The sequence below is a fragment of the Lissotriton vulgaris genome, chromosome 3_1 (genome assembly GCF_964263255.1).
Source record: "Lissotriton vulgaris chromosome 3_1, aLisVul1.2, whole genome shotgun sequence".
NCBI classification, from domain to species: Eukaryota; Metazoa; Chordata; class Amphibia; order Caudata; family Salamandridae; genus Lissotriton; species Lissotriton vulgaris.
In genome coordinates this window covers 549,849,337-549,869,022 of record NC_141689.1, presented here as the reverse complement: position 1 = coordinate 549,869,022, position 19,686 = coordinate 549,849,337, and the positions used below count along the sequence as shown (strand labels likewise).

The following is a 19,686-nucleotide window of genomic DNA, read 5'->3' as shown; positions in this document are numbered from 1 at the left end:
TCCGGTGGCAGCTTTTCTCAGAAAACAAGCTATTCAGGTGTTTCCATACCTGGACGATTGGCTGCTGAAAGCTCCATCTGTTCAAGAAGCGTCCAGTGCAGTCCGGACGTGCAAGGATCTGTTCGAGCGGCTAGGTCTTCGACTCAACAGGGAGAAATCGGTTTTATACCCATCCAGGTCAACAAGGTTCCTGGGAGCCATCCTGAACACGGACAGTTGCTTAGCCCTTCCATCGGAGGAGCGCCAGACCAAACTAATGTGTTCAGCTCGTCTTCTCCAATCTCGAAAGACACTGACAGTTCGCAAGTACAAATCACTTCTCGGATCAATTTCATCTTGCATTCCTTTAGTTCCGCACTGCAGGCTCAGGATGCGTCCACTACAAGAGCAACTGGACAGACAGTGGCGGCAGGTCACAGGATCCTTCGACGACAAGGTTGTCGTTACCAAAGAAATGAGAAAAGCAGGCGGCTGGTGGCTGGAAAAAGACAATCTTTCCAAGGGTTTATCGTTCCTCATTCCTCCATCTCCCCTGATTGTAACAACGGATGCTTCCATGGAAGGATGGGGAGCGGTCCTCCAGGAGCTGAAGGTCAGCGGTCACTGGAGTCCAGTGCAACGCGAGTTCCATATCAACCTCCTGGAACTTCTCGCGATCCGCTTGGCTCTTCAAGCTTTTCTTCCGAGGATTCAAAACAGGACAGTGCTGGTTCGTACGGACAACACTACAGCCATGCACTACATAAACAAACAGGGTGGCACAAGATCCTCCACCCTCTCCAAGGAAGCCCAAACGATATGGAATTGGTTAATACAGAACAACGTCTCCCTCTCAGCGGAACATCTAGCGGGGACGCTCAATGTCAAGGCGGACGCTTTGAGTCGTCAGAGGACAGTCTCTCACGAGTGGGAGCTGGATCAGACCGTTCTGGAGGATCTCTTTGCTCGATGGGGGGCACCATCAATCGACCTGTTTGCGACTCCCCAGAACGCCAAATGCCTGTCCTTCGCAAGCAGGGTTCACCATCGGGAATCCTTGGGGAATGCGCTTTTGATTGCCTGGTCAGGCGCCTTTGTTTACGCCTTTCCTCCCATTCCACTGATTCCGAAGTTGGTCAGCAAACTCAAGGTGGAACCGTGCAGGATGATTTTGATCGCTCCAGCATGGCCCAGACAAGTTTGGTACTCGGAGCTTCTTCTCCTCTCCCAGGACCAGCCAGTTCTCCTACAGCCTATTCCAACTTTGCTAACAATGTCTCACGGTCAGGTTCTACATCCGGACTTGAAGTCCCTGCGATTGACAGCGTGGCTCCTGAGTTCAGAGAGTTCCAGGGATTAGATCTCTCAAGTGAATGTAGAGACATTCTAGCTCAGGCTCGAGCCCCTAGTACCAACAAGACCTATCGAGCCAAATGGAAGAGATTCTGTGTTTGGTGCCAGAAGGAAGGTTTACACCCGTATACTTCTTCTCCACACAAGCTCTTGCCTTACCTCCTTTCTCTGGCAAAATCGGGATTGGCTCCATCGTCGATAAAGGTCCATCTGGCAGCCATCTCTAGATTCAGACGTTCATCTTCAGGGCCTTCCCTATGGTCGGCTAGGATTGTCAAACAATTCCTGAAAGGTTTGTTCAGGGTTTTTCCTCCAGTTCGGCCACCTCCTCCAACTTGGCACTTGAATCTGGTTCTGTCATCCCTCATGAAAGCCCCTTTTGAACCTGTGCATAAGTCTGACCTTAAGTTTCTTTCCTGGAAAGTGGCTCTTCTCTTGGCCCTGACATCGGCTCGTAGAGTAAGCGAGATCCAGGCTTTCACGATTGAGGAACCTTTTCTCCAGTTTAAGACTAATGTGCTGATTCTACGGACAAATCCTAAATTTATCCCGAAAGTTCCTTCGGAATTCCACCTAAATGAACCCGTGGTCTTGAAACCATTTTTTCCAAAACCTTCTTCACCTGCGGAAAGAACTCTGCACTCTCTGGACATTCACAGATGCCTGAAATTCTATCTGGAGCGAACGAAGCAGTTCAGGAAATCTTCACAGCTCTTTGTTTCCTTCAGTGCTCCACGCAAGGGTTGTGCTGTTTCGAAGGCTTGTATTTCCCGTTGGATTTCCAGTGCTATACAATTTTGTCACCAGGCGGCTGGGAAACCTCTGCAGCGAGCAGTTCGTGCTCACTCTACCAGATCCATGGCTTCATCTGCGGCGTTATTCTCAGGAGTCCCTATCAAGGACATTTGCAGGGCGGCTACGTGGAGCAGTGTCCACACCTTCCCCCGCCACTATTGTCTGGATTCTTCTGTGAGGGAGGATGCAGCAGTGGGCCAAGCAGTCCTGAGGAACCTTTTCCAATAAGTCGGTGAGCTTTCCTTTCTATCCCGCCTTCCTTTGCATATTTTGTATACTGCATTATTGTCATATTTCATGATCCTATGTGTTCTGCTGTTTTTTTTTACAGAGATATGTCACATTTTCAGGTTTAGGTATGACAAAATATGTTTTTCTTTACTGCTAGTTACTCTGATACAAAGCATGGGAATCTATGAAAGTTCCAATACTGGGGCAAGAAAACAAGTTACTTACCTGTAACTTTGGTTCCCCAGTATTGGTAACTTTCATAGATTCCCATGCGCCCACCCACCTCCCCTGGGAAAGCTCACTCTTCTGATCTTGGTGGATAGCTGTATACAACGGCTACGAAAATCTGAGGCTCTGAGCTTCTCTCAGGAAGGTTCTATGGGGTGAGGCTGCTCTGATTGGCTGCTGCAGAAATTTGGTCTCTTTTACACAAAGAGGTGGATAAGCTACAAAATGAGATGAGGCCTAGGCCTATTTTTTCACTTTGTGCTTACTACTATAGTTTTTTACTATTTACCGAGGCTCCCATTCCGACGACGGGGAATGATACAAAGCATGGGAATCTATGAAAGTTACCAATACTGGGGAACCAAAGTTACAGGTAAGTAACTTGTTTTCATCTCCATAAGAGACATGTGGCATTGGTCGATTTTAGAACCATACTCGCAGAAGAGAAAATCTTCTTCGCAGTCTGATCCTGTTTCTTGGACTCCTTATCCCCAGGCACTTGAGGGAAAGCACCAACAGACTTCTTCAACCAGGCTGCCTGTATAACCAGACTTTCAGGCAAAGGATGCGAGGATAGAAACTCAGGATCACCAGGAGATACCCTATACCTCCTTGCAACACCCTTAGCCACTGCAGGAGCTGTAAGAGGCCTGTTCCAAACCTCCAATATAGGCTCAGTCAAAGCCTCATTAAAAGGAAGGAATGGTTCTACAACCGAAGATGGGAAATGAAGGACCTCTGTCAATATATTAGCCTTGAATTCAGCTGTAGGCAAAGTCAAATTTAAAAGAGCCGCAGCCTTTTTAATGACCACATAGTATGGTGCAACGTCCTTTGAAGGGGCATCAGAAACAGAGGACAGCTCCCATTCAGGGGAAAGCTCTAAGCCACTAGCTTCCCTCTAATCATCAAAATAGTCCTCCTGAAGCTCATCTTTTTCCATCTCAGCCTCTCTATATCTCTGCTCCTCTATAAGACGCTGAGCTTCCCGCCCCGATCTTTCCTTCATGAGCCGCGCCGTCGGATCCATGACCGACTCAGACTGAGTCGGCATCGAGATCGGATCCGGAAGCCCAAGCTGCTGCTCACGAGATAGTCGAGTGATGTCGTGCGTTCCTGTGATGTCGTCCATGCCGGCGAGCTGCAAAGAATTTTCCGAACGTTGCTGACGCAGGGGGGGGGGGTGGGGGTGGAATGGGGGTGTGGGCGCGGGGGGAGGGGATATTCACAAGGTGATGAATCCACTGACAGATGTATCCATCGGAATCTAACTTACTCTAACTAGAGTGGTGTTCCTGCTTGGACACAGTGAATACCTCTGCCAATCTCAAACGGACACTCACATATTCTTTGCTTGGGACTTATACTCAGTATGACAGGTTGTCTGAGCAGAAGTAAACCGGGTCTTCCAATAGTTCTTGTCAAATTGTGTTCTGTTTTGTGGTTGCACTATTCTACCCACAATTCTTTTGATACGACTTATCAACTAAGCCATGCAACCACTCTGTGCATTGCATAGATACATCACAACAGTCCTTGCCTGAACAATTGCATTTCTGAATCAAAATCATTTTGCATCATTTAAGTAGTGGTACTGCAGACATTCTAAAGCTCCAACTTGGAGGAATGAAGGCATGGTGCACCACTGTCTGCCATTGTCCATACTTGTGGCAGTTCTTCAGTGTGATAACTTCTCAATATACCCTTTCACCAACCTGTGCCCAGAAAGAGGATGCAGTATTATGACTTTTTTCTAGTTTTGTTATCTTCATGTTCAGCTTGTTACACTAGGTGTCATCTTGGGGTGTGGCCTTTGACATTCCCCTCAAGATGATGCCCTATTTGGGTATTGTCAAACATATTTTGAAATATGGTAACTTATAGCAATGCCACATAAACCAAAAGCTCTGCGTCTGACACCAGGCACTACATATGCTGCATCACTTTCGCACCGCTCACTCTTGTGTGTGAATTACCTCTACATTATGTACCAGATTCAGCATAGAGTTGATTTTCACATCAATCCTTGCCTTCTAGTACACACCACTGAACTTTGATTTGCAGACGTCTTATATCTTTGGGTGTTAATAGTTTAAATTAAGGATTTTGTTTGGTATATTGTGTAGTCAAATTAACTTGGATATATGGTGTCCATGTTGAATTGACTTTAGCTATGCTGATCATATTGAAATGTATTCTATCCGCTGTAGGTGTTAGTCTGATTTTTAACTAAACTATGTACGTTGATTCTATTCAGTCATCTATTTTGCCGTGTACACGTGTGAATTTATTCACAACTGATGTAAACGTAGCACTTTAACTTGCTTGACTGGACCTTTTCAGCTGAGAATATGTTGAGCTTTGTGTGTACTTTTAAATCTTCGGTGCCTGGCTAGTGATTTGATTATTTTTTTTCTTTTCTTTTTCATATACAAAGAGTCTGAAGGATTCTAAAATAAGAGTGTCTGTCATCGGTCTATCTGCTGAAGTTCGGGTCTGCACTGTGCTCACACGGGAGACTGGTGGTGGGTACTATACATGTCCTTTTAAAACTAACTTGCAGTGAGAAAGCAGGTTGTGTTATAGTGTTGTAACTGTGAAATCCTTTTATGCTTTGTAGTATTGCTAAAAGTATAAACACACATGAGTCTGTGGTAACATAAAGGAGTTGCTTCTGGCTGTGGTACCTAGTACCTTCTTAGATGCAAGTAGGAATTTTAGGTGGTGCTTTTGGTTTTCCCAAAAGGACAAAGTAGCACCTGTGGAAGTTTATTACCAAAGAGGAGAGGCATTCCGGTGAAGGTGAATATGCCAAATTGCGGAAAGGACACACCAGATCAAGCCTAATTTATGTCTAGATACATAATTATAAGTAGATGCACTAAGTGTGGGGGGTGGCCAGATTTTAAGGAGATGGACCTTCCCATTAATCATGATGTCCCTCTGCTTCTTCAACATTTTGAATAAATATATTTCACAGCATTCAACTGCATAAATAGTTGACACCAAGACTTTAGGAGAAACTTCTCCCCAGCAGTAGCGCTAATTGGCAATGCTTGAGCTGGTTCTGTCTTAAGCCTTCACCTGAAGAATCCACACTACTTTCCAGGCCAGGGTAGACTGAAATGAATCATGTAGTGCCTCCTGCCTGTGACCACACATTTCACCAACTGGAAAAGTAAAGTTCTGAAGAAATGTGTTTAGTGTTTCATAAAAAGAGCCCTAGCTGCTGGCTACAGTTAGCCAAAGGTGATGAAGCACATTTGTATAGTTGGTCAGTGGTGTATTTCCTTGCATGTAGCTTCTTGGTTAAAGCCTGCTAATGCTGTCTAATTGTTTAAGTTTACTTTGGTTTTAACTTGCAAAATGTCCTGTACATTGTTACCAAAAGTTGGGGTTGTGTCCTATATTGTGGCCAGGTAGGACAACGTATAATGCTATAAAATAAGGAGGACCCGGTCACTGTTTTGTTCTGCCTATACTTTATTTTACGCAGAATCACACCCTAAGGTAATTAATCGTTGGATGTTTTAACTTTATTTTTGTTAAAACATCCAAGGATTAATTACCTTAGGGTGTGATTCTGCGTAAAATAAAGTATAGGCATAACAAAACAGTGACCGGGTCCTCCTTATTTTATAGCACTGTGCATTGTTACAGCACCTATCTGTCTTCTTAACTATCGTAGCGATCTATCTTGTCTATCAAGCTAGCTTATATATTTAATCTATTATTAAAGTGACAGCACACTCCATAGGAAAAGCTGTTTTCACATTTCTAATTATTTTGTCTCTCCATGATCAATGTGCATCTAACTGCAAAGAAAATGTACTGGAGAGTCACTTTGAAAATTATAAGTTTTGTGCAGGTTGATAAAGTAAGTCAGAATTATGAAGGGGTATCCTACAAAAGTGGTATGAATGTTTACAGTTGGAATTCCAACATGAACCTTTCTGAACAACAACAAATCCAGTAGCGCTCTCATTTGTAGTTCCATTCCCAGTATTTTTGCTGTAGCACTTCACAGCATAGGCTTTGTACCTCTCCCAGGGAAATGTTGAGGAACGGAGAAACAGGATCAGACTCCAAACTCAGAAGCCAGAATCACTTTGACTGATAGAACAGAGGCAGGCACTTCTTCAGCAGCATTGTGCAGATCACTTTCTTTAGCCCCAGTTCCTACCAGAGTTTCTCCAGTGGACAACATACTTGTGTTCCACAAAGTGTTGGCGACAGGAGCAGCTAAACTCCTGATTCCCGTGATGCTTCCTACCACCTCTTCTGACATTTCCAAGACTTTGCAGCATAAAACTCCTGTCAGACCCTTAGTGCGAGGTCTCATTGAACCAGTGACCAGATGCTCTTTATTCCATGTACCTTCAACTGTCAACCAATGCCAGGGGGTAAAGTATACTGTCCACCAGACCAAGACCCTTTTTCTGAATGGAGAGCCTCCATCAGATTTGTTGGCAGCAGAAGTCAAGAAAAGATTCCCTGACATGCTCTCTTCTGCAGTCTAGTCAGCTTAATAACAACACAAGATGGATGAAATGCGTAACATCGGGAACAACCACCAAAGCAGCAAGATCGATAGTGCTGCTAGGAATCCTGAAATGCTTTGTGTACTGGCTGTGTAACTATGGCAGATATGATTTCTTCAAGCTAATCAATGAAGGCAAATTTGCATCCGGCTAAATCAGCAAAGCATCTGTCAATGTAATAGACTTTGCAGCCTGTAATTATTGCTAATGCTTACATATGTGTTTAACTTCATGGCATGGCACCCCCTTCCAGGATTTAAACTGGATATGAATTTTAAGCCTTCCTCTCTCACTGTTGTCCGTTAAGTCTCACAAAAAAGCTACAAGATTCATACATTTAAGGTTTAGGCAGTGGACTTTGAAAGAAGGCTACTCCTGATTTCAATGCAGACACTCCGAAAGGAGTAACCACCACCAGGTTTATTAACTCTATCACGCTGCATACCAACAGCAGAAGCAAACACAGATGTTTCAGTAGAGGCTTCATTTTTACCAGACTAGACCTTCAAGAGGAAGATATCAACAACTAAAAGTGACAGCTTGCAAATGCAACTCAAACATCCAGGCAGCGACTTTACAACTCCATTCTCATTAGTATCCACTTCAGCATAGACGTTCATAACTGGACATCTGAAAAACATGACCCATGGGAGCGCTTTTTGGACAGGAGAACAGCCAACACGTGTGGAAAAATATATACTGGTGTTGCAGCACCAAATCTTACCCGTATCCAGCAAGGAGATTGGATGTGTTGAGGAGATCTTCAGGATGCATATTTTCATGTATCAGTCAGCAGGAACCACAGATTTGTGAAACCAAAAGAAAATTCTCAATTCAAGGTTCTAATATTAGGTCTGAGGTTGTCCCCAAGGGCGTTTTCAAAATACATCACCTCAGGAAAAGGGGAATATTTTGTGTGTCCGTTTGGTACAATTTGGCACCTGATAGCAAGTACACTGAAGAAAGTGCTTTAAATTTGGAACTTCGTGTAAATTATTAAAACTGCATGTCAACTCCACCTCATGGGTTACAGCATTTGACTCTTTGGTGGCCTAAAGGGCACATTTTAGTAAAGAGTATGAACTTCCAGCAAACAGAAGCAATACAAAGAGTATTATACATACAGCTGTCCTAGGTTGAGGAGCACAGTTAGAGATCCTCCACTTGCAAGGGCCATGCCTTTAGAGAGATAGGCCATGTACTTTCAACATGTTAAAATTCTGGTTGTTCAACAGAGAGATCCTGATTTAAACAGACCACACAGCTACCTCCTATTATTTCAACAAATGAGGAGGAACAAGGATGAAAGTGATTCAAGGGACACTCAAACTATATATCAGGGAGCACCAACATAGCTGCAATACATCTACCAGGCCCCCAGTACCAACAGTCAGGCACATTAAGGGGAAATCATGAGGGACTTCGATGTCAGTGAATGAGCTATTCGAACTATGATGTTGTGAAGATGAACAATGGTGAGTTTCACAAGTAACCTTATTGTTATAAATGAACCTAGCCTCGAGGAGGCTCAGTGCCCAAGAACAGTTGCTGGTAGGAAAGCATTCACAAAGTGTTAACCTCAAGGATCTGAATACAGAAATGTATGGAACGTTTAGTGCACCACTACCAAAGTAATTCATATTTATAGAACAATTAATATATCAGAATGCTTTTATTATCCCTACCTGAGACACATACACGCTCCTTCTCTCGTTCCAGAAACAAATACACACATACACCACAATTAGTACATACATCTCCTCATCTTACACATTGGGGTACCCTCCAGTCAACCATTTTGCAGAAGAAAGAAGAGGAAACGGGTTTTTGAATCTTCCTCCAGATTTCATGATTATTTATGGGCAGGGTTTTCCAAACTTGAGCCCATGTTCGGTCCAAGTGAAAAATCAAGCTGCCTTTAAATTCTGTTTTTATCTGGTCACATTTGTTGTACTTAAAAGAAGACAAAGGCCATGTCTTCTTACAAATTGTGCTTATTTTTTAACATGGAGATTAGGCTTTACAATCTCCTCTCACTTTGCAGTCCGAGAAAGAAAACTAAAGTGAATCATGTGACAATCTTGTTTTGATACAGGGAGTGTGAAAGGAAAGGCTGAGGATGTCATTTTTGTAACACACAACAAAATGTAAATACCTATAAAGGAACTGTACATCTTCAGCAGTTAGGAAACAAAAACGAAGCACATTAGTTTTCGTAATTCTATGGTCCGATGCAAATGAAGGTATAATGGGATCAGAACAAATCACGACGCTACTTGGTAATGCACGAATTATAAATATCCACTGAAATGTGTTTATTATTTATTTATTTAGAAGTTTTATATAGCGCTGGCCAGACCCAAGGGTATCGGAGCGCTTTACAACAGAAATTAGGCTGTAATCGCATAAGAAAGGCATAGTTCCACATAAATGTTCAGAGAACCAAGCGGGCTGCGCGTCATAGCCTCGATGAGAGCACATTGACCTGGGCTCAGCCTCATTCCGGGAGGAGGTAACGAGGGGGGGGGATCGGGGAGGAAGGACGAGGTAGGGTGAGGTTGAGCATTGTCACGGGGCTGTAGAGTGCCTGAGGAGGGTGGTAGAGGTGGAGCAAATATCAACTGGCTGCAGATTGTAGGAAGAGGTAGATAGTATTGGAGCATTATCCAGGGGCTGTGGAGAGCAAGTTTATGCGTTTCAGCGGCGGCTCTTGGTTCGGGAGGAATGGTTGAGATAGAGGACTTTTAGGAGTCTTTTGAATGTAAAAAAGGAAGTGATAGTCCTGATATCGGCTGGGATGGAGTTCCAGATTTTTGGGGCGTTTCCCGCAAAAGACCGTGCAGCAGTTTTTTGTTTGTATGTTTTCATGGTGATGAGTAGTATGGTGTTGGAACTCCTGAGGTTTCTTGTCTGGCTGGCATTCTTGAGTTTGGAGGCCAGGTATTCTGGTTTCCCAGTGTGAAAGGCTTTGTGTGTCAGGCAGGCAGGCAGGCAGTCCGTCCGAAAGCTGGCCCTCATTTCGACTGGGAGCCATTTTAGTTCTCTGAGTGCGGGTGAGAGGTCATATTTTTTAACTCCGGAGACCATTCTGGCAGCTGCATTGAGAGTTGTTTTGAGGGGGGCTAGGTGGGATTGACCTGTACCGGTGAGGATTGCGTTACCGTGGTCGAGTCTGGATACCACCAGTGACTGGGTGGCTTGTTTGAGGTCTTAGGGAGGGATGAAGGGCTTGATTTTGTTGAGCTTCAGATTGAGGAAGGCACTCTTTACAGAGACCTTAATGTGATTGTTCATGTTCAGTTTCGGGTCAAGGGTGATTCCTAGAGATTTTACCGATTTTAGCCAGAGTGAGATTACCTTTGAGGGCATCTATTGCTTTTAGCCACTCTGCGATTTGAGGGTATTCTTCTTTGTTGGAGATGAGGAGGAATTCTGTTTTGTCTTGATTGGTTTAAGGTGGTTGATTGATGGCCAGTGTTGAATTTCTCTAACGGTGTTGTTTAGTCTTAGAAATGTCGTTAATGGAGGAGGTTTACAAGTAGATCTGGGTGTCATCTGCGTATAGATGGAAGGGAATGTTGGCTTTTTTCAGTAGGGTGGTGAGGGGCTCCATGTATATGTTGAATAGTTGAGGGGAGAGCACTGAACCTTGGGGGACACCTCTGCTGACTGGGTGTAGGTCAGACGTGAAGGACTTGATTTGTACCCTTTGGGAACGGTTGTGTAAGAAGGAGGAGAACCATTTTAGGACCATCTCGTCTGCACCTACTCTGCCTTTCAGAGCCTTGGTGAGTAGATTGTGGTCAACCATGCCAAAGGCTGCCGATGGGTCCAGCAGGATGTGTAGGCAGCTTTGGTCTGTTTATAATTTCTCACCAGACTGGGGATAGGGAGTGTTTCAGCTTTTTGGTCAATTGGGAGGGAACAGGATCGAGAACGTGGGATGAGGGCTTGGAGGAAGAGATCAGTTTGAGAATCTCATCTTCGAGTACAGGATCAAAGGAATTCCAGGATTCCATGGGGAGCTTGTGTGTCTTGGATTCGATTGTAGCAGTTGGGTTATTGCAGGAGGGATTGAGGTTGATGTCTTGTAATAACTCAATCTTTGTGACTTTTTTATTGAAGAAGATGACGAATTTGTCGCACAGGTCTTTGGGGGCCTGGATTGGGGTTGCTGTGGTCTTGGAAGTTTGTTGCCTGATGATGTTAAAGAGTTCCTTGGGTCTGTTTTTCGCGTTGTCCAGAGCGGTGCAGAAGAAGGTGTTTTTTTCATTGATGTGCTTTTTGTATTTCCTTTGGGCTGCTTTGAGTTGTTCGTGAAGGCTCATAGAGGGATTTTTCCTCCATAGACCCCCCAGTTGCCTTTTTCAGCGTTAATATCCGTGTTGAACCAGGATCTGGAAGGAATGCTCCTGTTTTTTATTTAGTTTCAGGGGGGCTAGTTGGTCTAGGATGGAAGTCATAGTAGTGTTGTAGTGGGACGTGAGACCTGTTGCAGAAAGACCATCTGAGGAGATGGGCAGGTGCGTGTTTATCTTTTCTTCTAGGTCGTCCATGTTGATCTGAGTTAGGTTTCTCGTCCATGTGGGGGGAGTCTTGGATGAGGGGTTGGTACATGATCGGTTGCGTGATGTGGAACAGGATTAGGTGGTGGTCTGACCAGTCCACCGGTAAGATATGATCTAGTATGATTGAGTCGTTTTCGGCGATGATGGCATCCAGGATTGCTCCTTTGTTATGGTTTTCATCTGAGCAGTGCTGTATGAGGTTGATGCTGTGTAATAGGTCATTTAGGTTTTGAATTAGTGGGCTGCTTGTTACGTTTCAGTGTAGGTTGAGGTCGCCTAGAATTAGGTTGTCGGTGTCTCTGAGTGAGCAGTGAGCAACCAGGTCTAACAGATGCTCCGTGAAAGTGGTGGTGTTGCCTGGGGGATGGTATAGGAGGTGGCAGTGTAATGTCTTGTTGTTGCTTGAGTTAATGTTGGCGGTTAGGCATTCAAAGGTGTCATAGTTGAAGGTATCTATATCTGAAACTGATATGTTGTTGTTGTGAATGATCGCTAAACCTCCGCCTCTTTGGTCTTTACTGTCTTTGTTAATGATTGTAAAGCCTGGGGGTATTAGAGTATCCATGATTTGAAGCGAGCAGTCGTTTAGCCAGGTCTCAGTGAGGAAGGCTATGTCTATGCTGTGGGCTAGGATGGATTCTGCTATCTCTCTGGCATGTTTAGTGGCTGATCTGCAGTTTATGAGCATGCAGTTGGTAGGGGGTGTTTCTTTTTTAGGTTTCTTGCTTAGGGGGTCAAGGGGATGTTGGTGAGGTAGGAAGGGGGTCCAGAGATCACCTGGATAGTGGAATGAGGGATGCCCGTAGAGGGGGTGTCGTACGAGGAGGCTAGTTCTGCAGCTTCGTCCGAAGACATAGCCTCTGTGGTTCTACTGTTTCTACTGTTGTATTGTGTCTCGAGAGGGGGGACCGGGTCCAGCTGGGTCATGTGGTCTTGGTGGGCCTTTGGTGTGGGGGGTTGTTTGCGACAGGAGTACAGGTGTGGTTTTTAGGGGGGATTGCGAAGTGAAGCAAAGTTCGTTAGGATTTCGTTAAAACCCTGTATTATAGTAGCTGGTTGGCTTTCGAGCAGGGAAAGACGTTGTTCTGTCTCTTCCAGGGTTGGGGAGGGTGGGTTCTGAGCGGGGTCCTCACGGAGGGGGGGGGGCAAGGGGGGGACCTGGCGCGGTTGTGTTGTCATCTAGTAGTTGTTGTGTTGTCGTCTGTGAGGGCTTTCGGATGGGATGTGGGGTGCGGAGGGTCATGTTGCGTCATCTGGGTACTTTTGCGGGTGGTTGTAGGATGGTGTGGGGGGGGCTTTCGGATGGAAGGTGGGGTGCGAAGGGTCCTGTTGCGTCATCTGCATACTTTTGCAGGAGGGTGTAGGATGGTGGTTGGAGGTCTTAGCCTGTGTATTGTGTTTGATCTGTGTTCTATAAGGGAGGTTGTGTGTGGGGGGCTGATTGCGGGGATGATTCGACAAGGGGGGGGGGCATTTTCTTGGTGCCAGCGGTGTGGGTGAGTCTCGTGGGGGGGGGGGGTAGGAATTATGATATAGGGTGCAGGAATGGTGTGTGTGCTCGGTTGGGGGGGTCCGGTTGTCCGGGAGGAAAGGGTGGGTTGGGCGCGGGAGAAGTGAGTAAGAGGCGGCAGTTCGAAGTGAGGGGAAGAGTGAGTCAAATGCCTCAAGGTTGTCATTGTTAGCTTGTATCAGGACTGTGCCGTTGGAGTAGATGGTCACAGAGGAGTTCCCTCTCCGCATCATGCGGCTGGGAATCGAGAATGATAGTTTGCAACTGTGGGGAGTATTGGTAGTCTTGGTAATGTGGAGATGAGGACGGAATTCCACTTATCGGGACTTTCCGTGTGAAAAATAAAATCAATTTTTTTCTTGGCCTTTTGAGGAGTAGTGATAGAAGTCAACAAATAGTGATTCTGGGTATTGTCTGATCAGTTTGTGGTTGAGGTTCTTTTTCGCTTTGGGTGAGAGGCTGGGGGGAAAACTTATCGAGAAGGAGTATGGGCCATGCGGTTTTAAATAATTCGGTGTGGTGGGGTTGGCGTGATAGAAGGCATTCTGTCTGACTGGGGCTGGTTCTTTAGGGGCTAGGAGTGTTGTAGTGGTGGATGAGACTGGTAGAGAGGTCCAGTCGCGGTTTTTTTTTTTTTTGTAGGGGTTGGTTGGATAGCTGCCCTCACGTGGTCAGTCCCGGAGGCAGGACGGGAGATCTTTTGGGGTGGTAGTCGGGTGGTAAGGTAGAGTGAGTCCGGGGGTAGGAAGGTGCAGCACGACAGGGGTGTGGTAGGCCGACGATACTATCTGTAAGTCTTTATGATGTCAAAATTTACTTTGTGGCAATCTTTGGGTCAGGCCCTGTATGCTTTAGGGTTGAGGAAGTTGCCGGCTCTGAGGTGCAGGGGCCTTCTTAGCTTATCTTGTTGGGACCAGCCTGTGTATGGTGTCTGGGGAGCATTAATGGTAGAGGGGACTCACCGGTGCAGCTTGATTATCGGCGTGATGTCCTGCTTCTTTGCGGCCGTTTTGGAGTCAGGCTTTTCAGAGTACAAAAATCGCTTGTGAGCTGAATCCTGGCGGTTGTCTGGCTGCTTTCTCCTATTTCAGTCCTGGTTCGTTCTGCATGGCATCAATATTCATGGAGGGTTTTGTGTAGGCATCTCTGGATGTGAGGGGTTACCTTTACCAGATTGATGGAGGGGCGGTCATCTAGTGGACAGGCACTGCAGAGCTCTGCAGTGCTTCGCAATCTGCTTACAGCAGTTCTCTAGTTTTAGATCGGCTGTCGCTATGGTCCTGGACCGTCAGGACTCTCGTGGTCCACTGAGGGGTGTTTACGAGTTGAGAACAGTCGACTGACTGTTACATTGGGGGTACGAGGTTGCTGTGGCCATCCCTTTTCCATACATTATTATTTGTGTGCAATCTAGTTTTATCAGTAATACTGCTATATCCATCTTCCTGCTACCATAATGTATTATTTCGTGAACTGATAGCAATTCATTTTAACCAATGCACAAGGCTAGTCTGCAGCATTTGCCATAGAAAGTGGCCTTACCTTGGAAACTGTTGTACTTTTGATATTGCAGTAAACCCAGGCTCCCAGCCAGTGCTTAATTTGAGCCTAGAGTGCCGGTGGACCACACTGACACTTATTGTTGGGCACGGCCACTTATTGTTCAACATCAGTCATTTGCCAAGAGCAAGAAAAGGAAAAACACATAGCAAAAAATATGGAGGAAGAGAAAGTCAGAAATCTGTCACAAAGAGAGAAAGCAGGGCCATGTACAAGTTAGATAAAGGGCCAGGGAGCATCCTCTATTGGATTAAAGAGGCTTGAGTTGGATTCAAAACTACGCAGCTTTGGTATTCTGTGCAGAGACAATGCACTGGCTGCGGGCTTCTGACCAGAGCTTTGGGAACCACACAATATACAAATAAAGAACTGTTCCCAGTTGAAATATGGGTTTGCTCTGTTGTCTCTCCCTGTGAAGCAATAAGCCATTAATTTTTTTTATAGTATTGAAATACTAAGGACTCGCACTCACTTCTTTTTCTCCAAAAGTGAAATTGGGTTTTCATATTAACCAGCCAGTCTTGCTACATGCCCCACCCTCCACCCCCAATTCAACTTCTCATCAAAGAAATTAATTTATGCACATGGAAAAGGACACTAAAATATTACTTAGAGATAACAAAAGACCTTAAGCTTTTTGTATGTGATGGCCCTGTAAATATTAGCAAGGTAGTGTCGAAATAATATTTATTAAGATGGATTGTGTCCTGCATACAGTTGATACGAACATGCTGATACCTCTCTTCAATGCAGACCAAAAGTTTAATACTCTAAGGGAAAAAATCTGCATATCACCAAAAAATGTCCCAGTCGCAGAAATCAGCAAAGCAGCATCCTGAAGTTCAATACATGCTTTTATGCAACACTGTTGTCTAGATTCTGATTTCAGCGTGGATTTTCAAGTACGGCAGGAATCCCTAAAAGACTTGGGGCCAGTTGTACATTGATAGTTCTTGTAAATTGCATACCAAGTTTTTGCAACCACTTATTTTGCAAATCTACTTATGTACTAATGGTTAGGTTCACAAATTACACAGGGGCGCAGATTAACCTGCCTAATTAACATTCATTAGGCAGTTTGCGAATATATATAGGTGGCAGAGTAGCAGTATTGATAATACGACATAAAAGATACAGGGAGTAGTGGAGTTCTTGTAGGTAGTTTTTGTCCTGTTCATGCCTCTAGGCCTTCGTTGTCTTTCATTTTGAAGTTATATGGGCTGCAGCTGGTGATATCAAAAAGATCAGTGATGCCATGAGTAGTATATAGGTGTTTGCATTCTGATTGCCTAGCTAATCATAAATTAAGCATTTTAATATACCTGGCCCTAATGGCGAGGCTTCAGGCAGGAGGCACCATTGTAACGGTATTGAGTGACCATAATCCTTTGTGGCTGGGCTTTGGTATCCATAAAGGGGTAAGTATGGTCAGGGACAGCCCATGCCTCATCTCTAATTGTCCAATACCAGGGGCTTCACTTGGTCTGGGGGCATGCTGATCTGGGTGCTGTGAGGAACAACTTGTGAGCCAACCATCTTGATCCACTCTTGGATTATTTAAACCCCCTGGCCAACTTGCAGGATGAGGGTAATTGTTTTGCCCATTTAGGGCTGGCCATTACAAATCTTCTCATTAAACAAATTAGACCTGTTATCCCAGGGGCTAGGTGGTTTGATTTCTCCTGTAAGAAGTCTTCCTCCAATTTGCATATGGCTTTGATGAAGATTCCTAGAGATAGCCAGAAGATCCAAGTGCTTAGAGTGGAGTATAAACCATCCCTGAGCAGGAGGTAGAAAAGAGACCAGAATGGAGTATTGGGGAAGGCTCGTGCAGTCTTGTAGGTTAAAGGATGCCACACACCTTTTGGAAGGTGGTTAATGACATTTGCTCTCTGGGTTAAAGTGCTGACACTGTTATTACCACCATTAGCTCAGATGCTTGGTTGGGTCATTTTAGTGCCTTATATCCCTCTGACTTGTCTCAAATAAGTCTGGAGGCCGTAGTGGAATTGCCAATGAACATAAACTTTACACTGGAAGAGCTCTGGGATGCCATCATGAAGTCTCCATCAAGTAAAGCCCCAGGGCAGAAGGGGGTCCTGATGGACATATACAAAAGTACCGGAACTATGGGTCCCATTATTATGCAACAATTTCTTTGTTTTTGCTATCACTGGCTTCCCAGACTTGTGGCACACTGCTTCCTGTGGAGCAATGCTTAAATTTGCATTTGCTTATTAGCAAATATACCATTGCAAACATAGGCTCCCTTTGCCTAGCCTTCATGGGCTTGTCGAGCGCCTTTTATAGTGTTGTAACATCTAAACTGTGGGCCTTCCTGGAGGTTATAGGGTTGGACTTGGGGTTTGTTCAATTCTTACGGGCCCTTCATTTCGATCTTTCAGCATCCTAGCAGCTTTCTGCTGGAAAACGGTGTACGCCAAGGGTGTGTATTGACCCCTATGCTATTCCTATTGTACATCATTGGCCTTGAGGATGGTCTATCTGCCTGTGCTGCAGATATACCATATGTGAGTAAGAGAAAAGGTCCGGCGTTACTCTGTGCAGATGACGCAATTTTACTTGGGAGAACACGCAAGAGCATCAATACCTTTTTCCAGGTGTTCTTTATTACGTCTCGCCTGGCGTTGCAGTGCGAAAGCGCTGTCGCCAGCGAGACCTATTGTTGTTATTTAGCCTCCCAAGTGGTAGACACCGGTGCATGGGCCGATTAGAGTATGTGGACACGCTCACACACACACACGCACGCACGCACACGCACACGCAGCCCCCCCCCCACCCCCCCAATAATCCTTGTGGGGGACTATGTGTGAACACCTGCGTTGTGGGGACTAACCTTTCCCATTTGTTTAAAAATATGCCAATAACAGAAAAATGTTATGAAAAAATTCCTAATACAGGATCCTGCTTCAAATGTGCAAATATATTGTTTTCTAATCGCGCGCACAGAACCATCACTGTGGGGACTTGAACATGTGTTACCATCCTTGTGGGGACTTACTCAATAATTATTATTTGTGATTGAATGTCTTCATAAAGAAATGGCTAAATGTCATTTTTTAATGCTGTACTTAAATTACTTTATAGTTTAGTCATATGTGAATAGCTCATTGTGTCCTACGAGCGGACAGAACATAGATTGTGATGATAATGCATTTTTCAGCAGAAGCCTATAGCATATGAAGTCCCTGGAAAGGGATTTACAGTTATTTGGCCTGTTACTGAGTGCTCAAAAACGTTTAGAAATAAGGAAACACCACAACATTGAATTAATTTAGAGGCCAAAGATGCTGAAAGGTGGTCTGATAGGAAAGCCAAGTTGAGATTTGCATTTAGATGTCGGTGCAAAAATAATTCCCAGGGATATGGTATGATATAAATAGTAATGTTCTACCACTGACAGAGAGAGTCTGTGATGATAGTCATTTTTAAGCCACTGCAGAGATTGTGTGATTATATTGACATTTTGTTTAAATATAGTCACTCTCAAGTTCCTATAGGCAGAGTATGTGATTATATTTATGTTTAAGTCCCCCGCATAGACAAGGTGTGGTTATACTTTTTCTAAAGTCCCCACAAAGATGGAGTTTGATGCTAGTTATGTTTACCTCACATGAGATAGTTTGTTATTAGATAAAGTGTGATTTTAGACATGCTCAAATCCTTCAAAACAGTATTTGATTATAATCATGTTTGGTTATAGTCTGGCTGATGTCCCCCTACAGGCCCCCCTACAGATAGTGGACAATGACAGTCATTCTGCAGACCCTGCTATTATAGTGTGTTATTATAGAAGGGCCTAGGTCCCCACAGAGATAGTTTGTGATTATTGTAATGTTCAAGTCCCCACAGAGATAGTGTGTAATTATAGTGATGTCCAGGTCCCCACAGAGATAGTGTGTGATAATTGTCATGCTTAAGTCCCCACAGTGATGGTGTGTGATTATATTCATGCTCAAGTCCCCACAGTGATGTTGCATGATTAGCCATGTTAAAACAAATCACAAAACATAAATATAAACAAGTTCCCGCTGAGATGGTGTGTGATTATTGTTATATTTAAGTCCTCCGCAGAGAGTGTGTCATTATATTTATATTCAAGTCCCCACATAGAAAGTGTTATGATAGTCATATTCAAGTCCCAGTAGAAATATTGTATGATGATAGTCATACTGACGTTAATGTAGAAATAGTGTGCCATTACATTAATGCCCAGGTCCCCACAAATATTGTATTTAATTATAGTTACTCTAGTCTGTGATTATATTCATGTTAAGGTCCCCTCAGAGAAATCGTATGATTATAGTTATGTTCAAATCCCAACAGAGATAGTTAGTGATCATAGTTATGTTCAAGTCCTCTCATAGAGAATGTTATGCTAGTCAACTTCACAGAGGGATGATGTATAATTATAGATATGCTTAGGTACCTGTAGTGTTAATATGTTATTATAGTGATGTCCAGTTGCCTGCACAGATGGGGTGTGATTAAAGTCAAGTTCGAGTCCTGCATGGATGTTATATGATTATAGTGAAGACTAGGCCCCCAAAGAGATATTGTGTGATAATATGGATGCCCACATTTCCATGAGATAGTGATTGTAAACCTGCAAAGAAATTGCATGATGACTGTCAAGCTCAAGTCTCTCTATGAAAAATATCTTTTATAATAGATGGGCTCATGTCTCTGCATATATAGTGTGTGATGATAGTCCTCACAAAGCAATAGTGTGATTAAATTGAGGTCCACATCCCAAAAGAAATAGTGTGTCACCAGTGAGATAATGTGTGATGATAGTCCTGTTTAATTCCTCAAAATTATATTGTGTAATGAATTATATTGATGACCAGATTCCCACAGAGATACTGTGTAATTATAGGGATGATCTGATCAGTCCGCC

The 19,686-nt window shown here is 44.2% G+C and overlaps 1 protein-coding gene across 1 annotated transcript in view; it reads left to right on the top strand.

Moving 5' to 3' along the window:
* The window catches only part of LOC147726772 (general transcription factor IIH subunit 2), a 358,867-nt gene that overhangs the window by 164,940 nt on the left and 174,241 nt on the right, over positions 1-19,686 (top strand). The window contains exon 10 of the mRNA XM_086960819.1: positions 5,024-5,111. Coding sequence (XP_086816945.1) covers positions 5,024-5,111 — 88 coding nt within the window. The remainder of the gene's footprint in view (positions 1-5,023; positions 5,112-19,686) is intronic.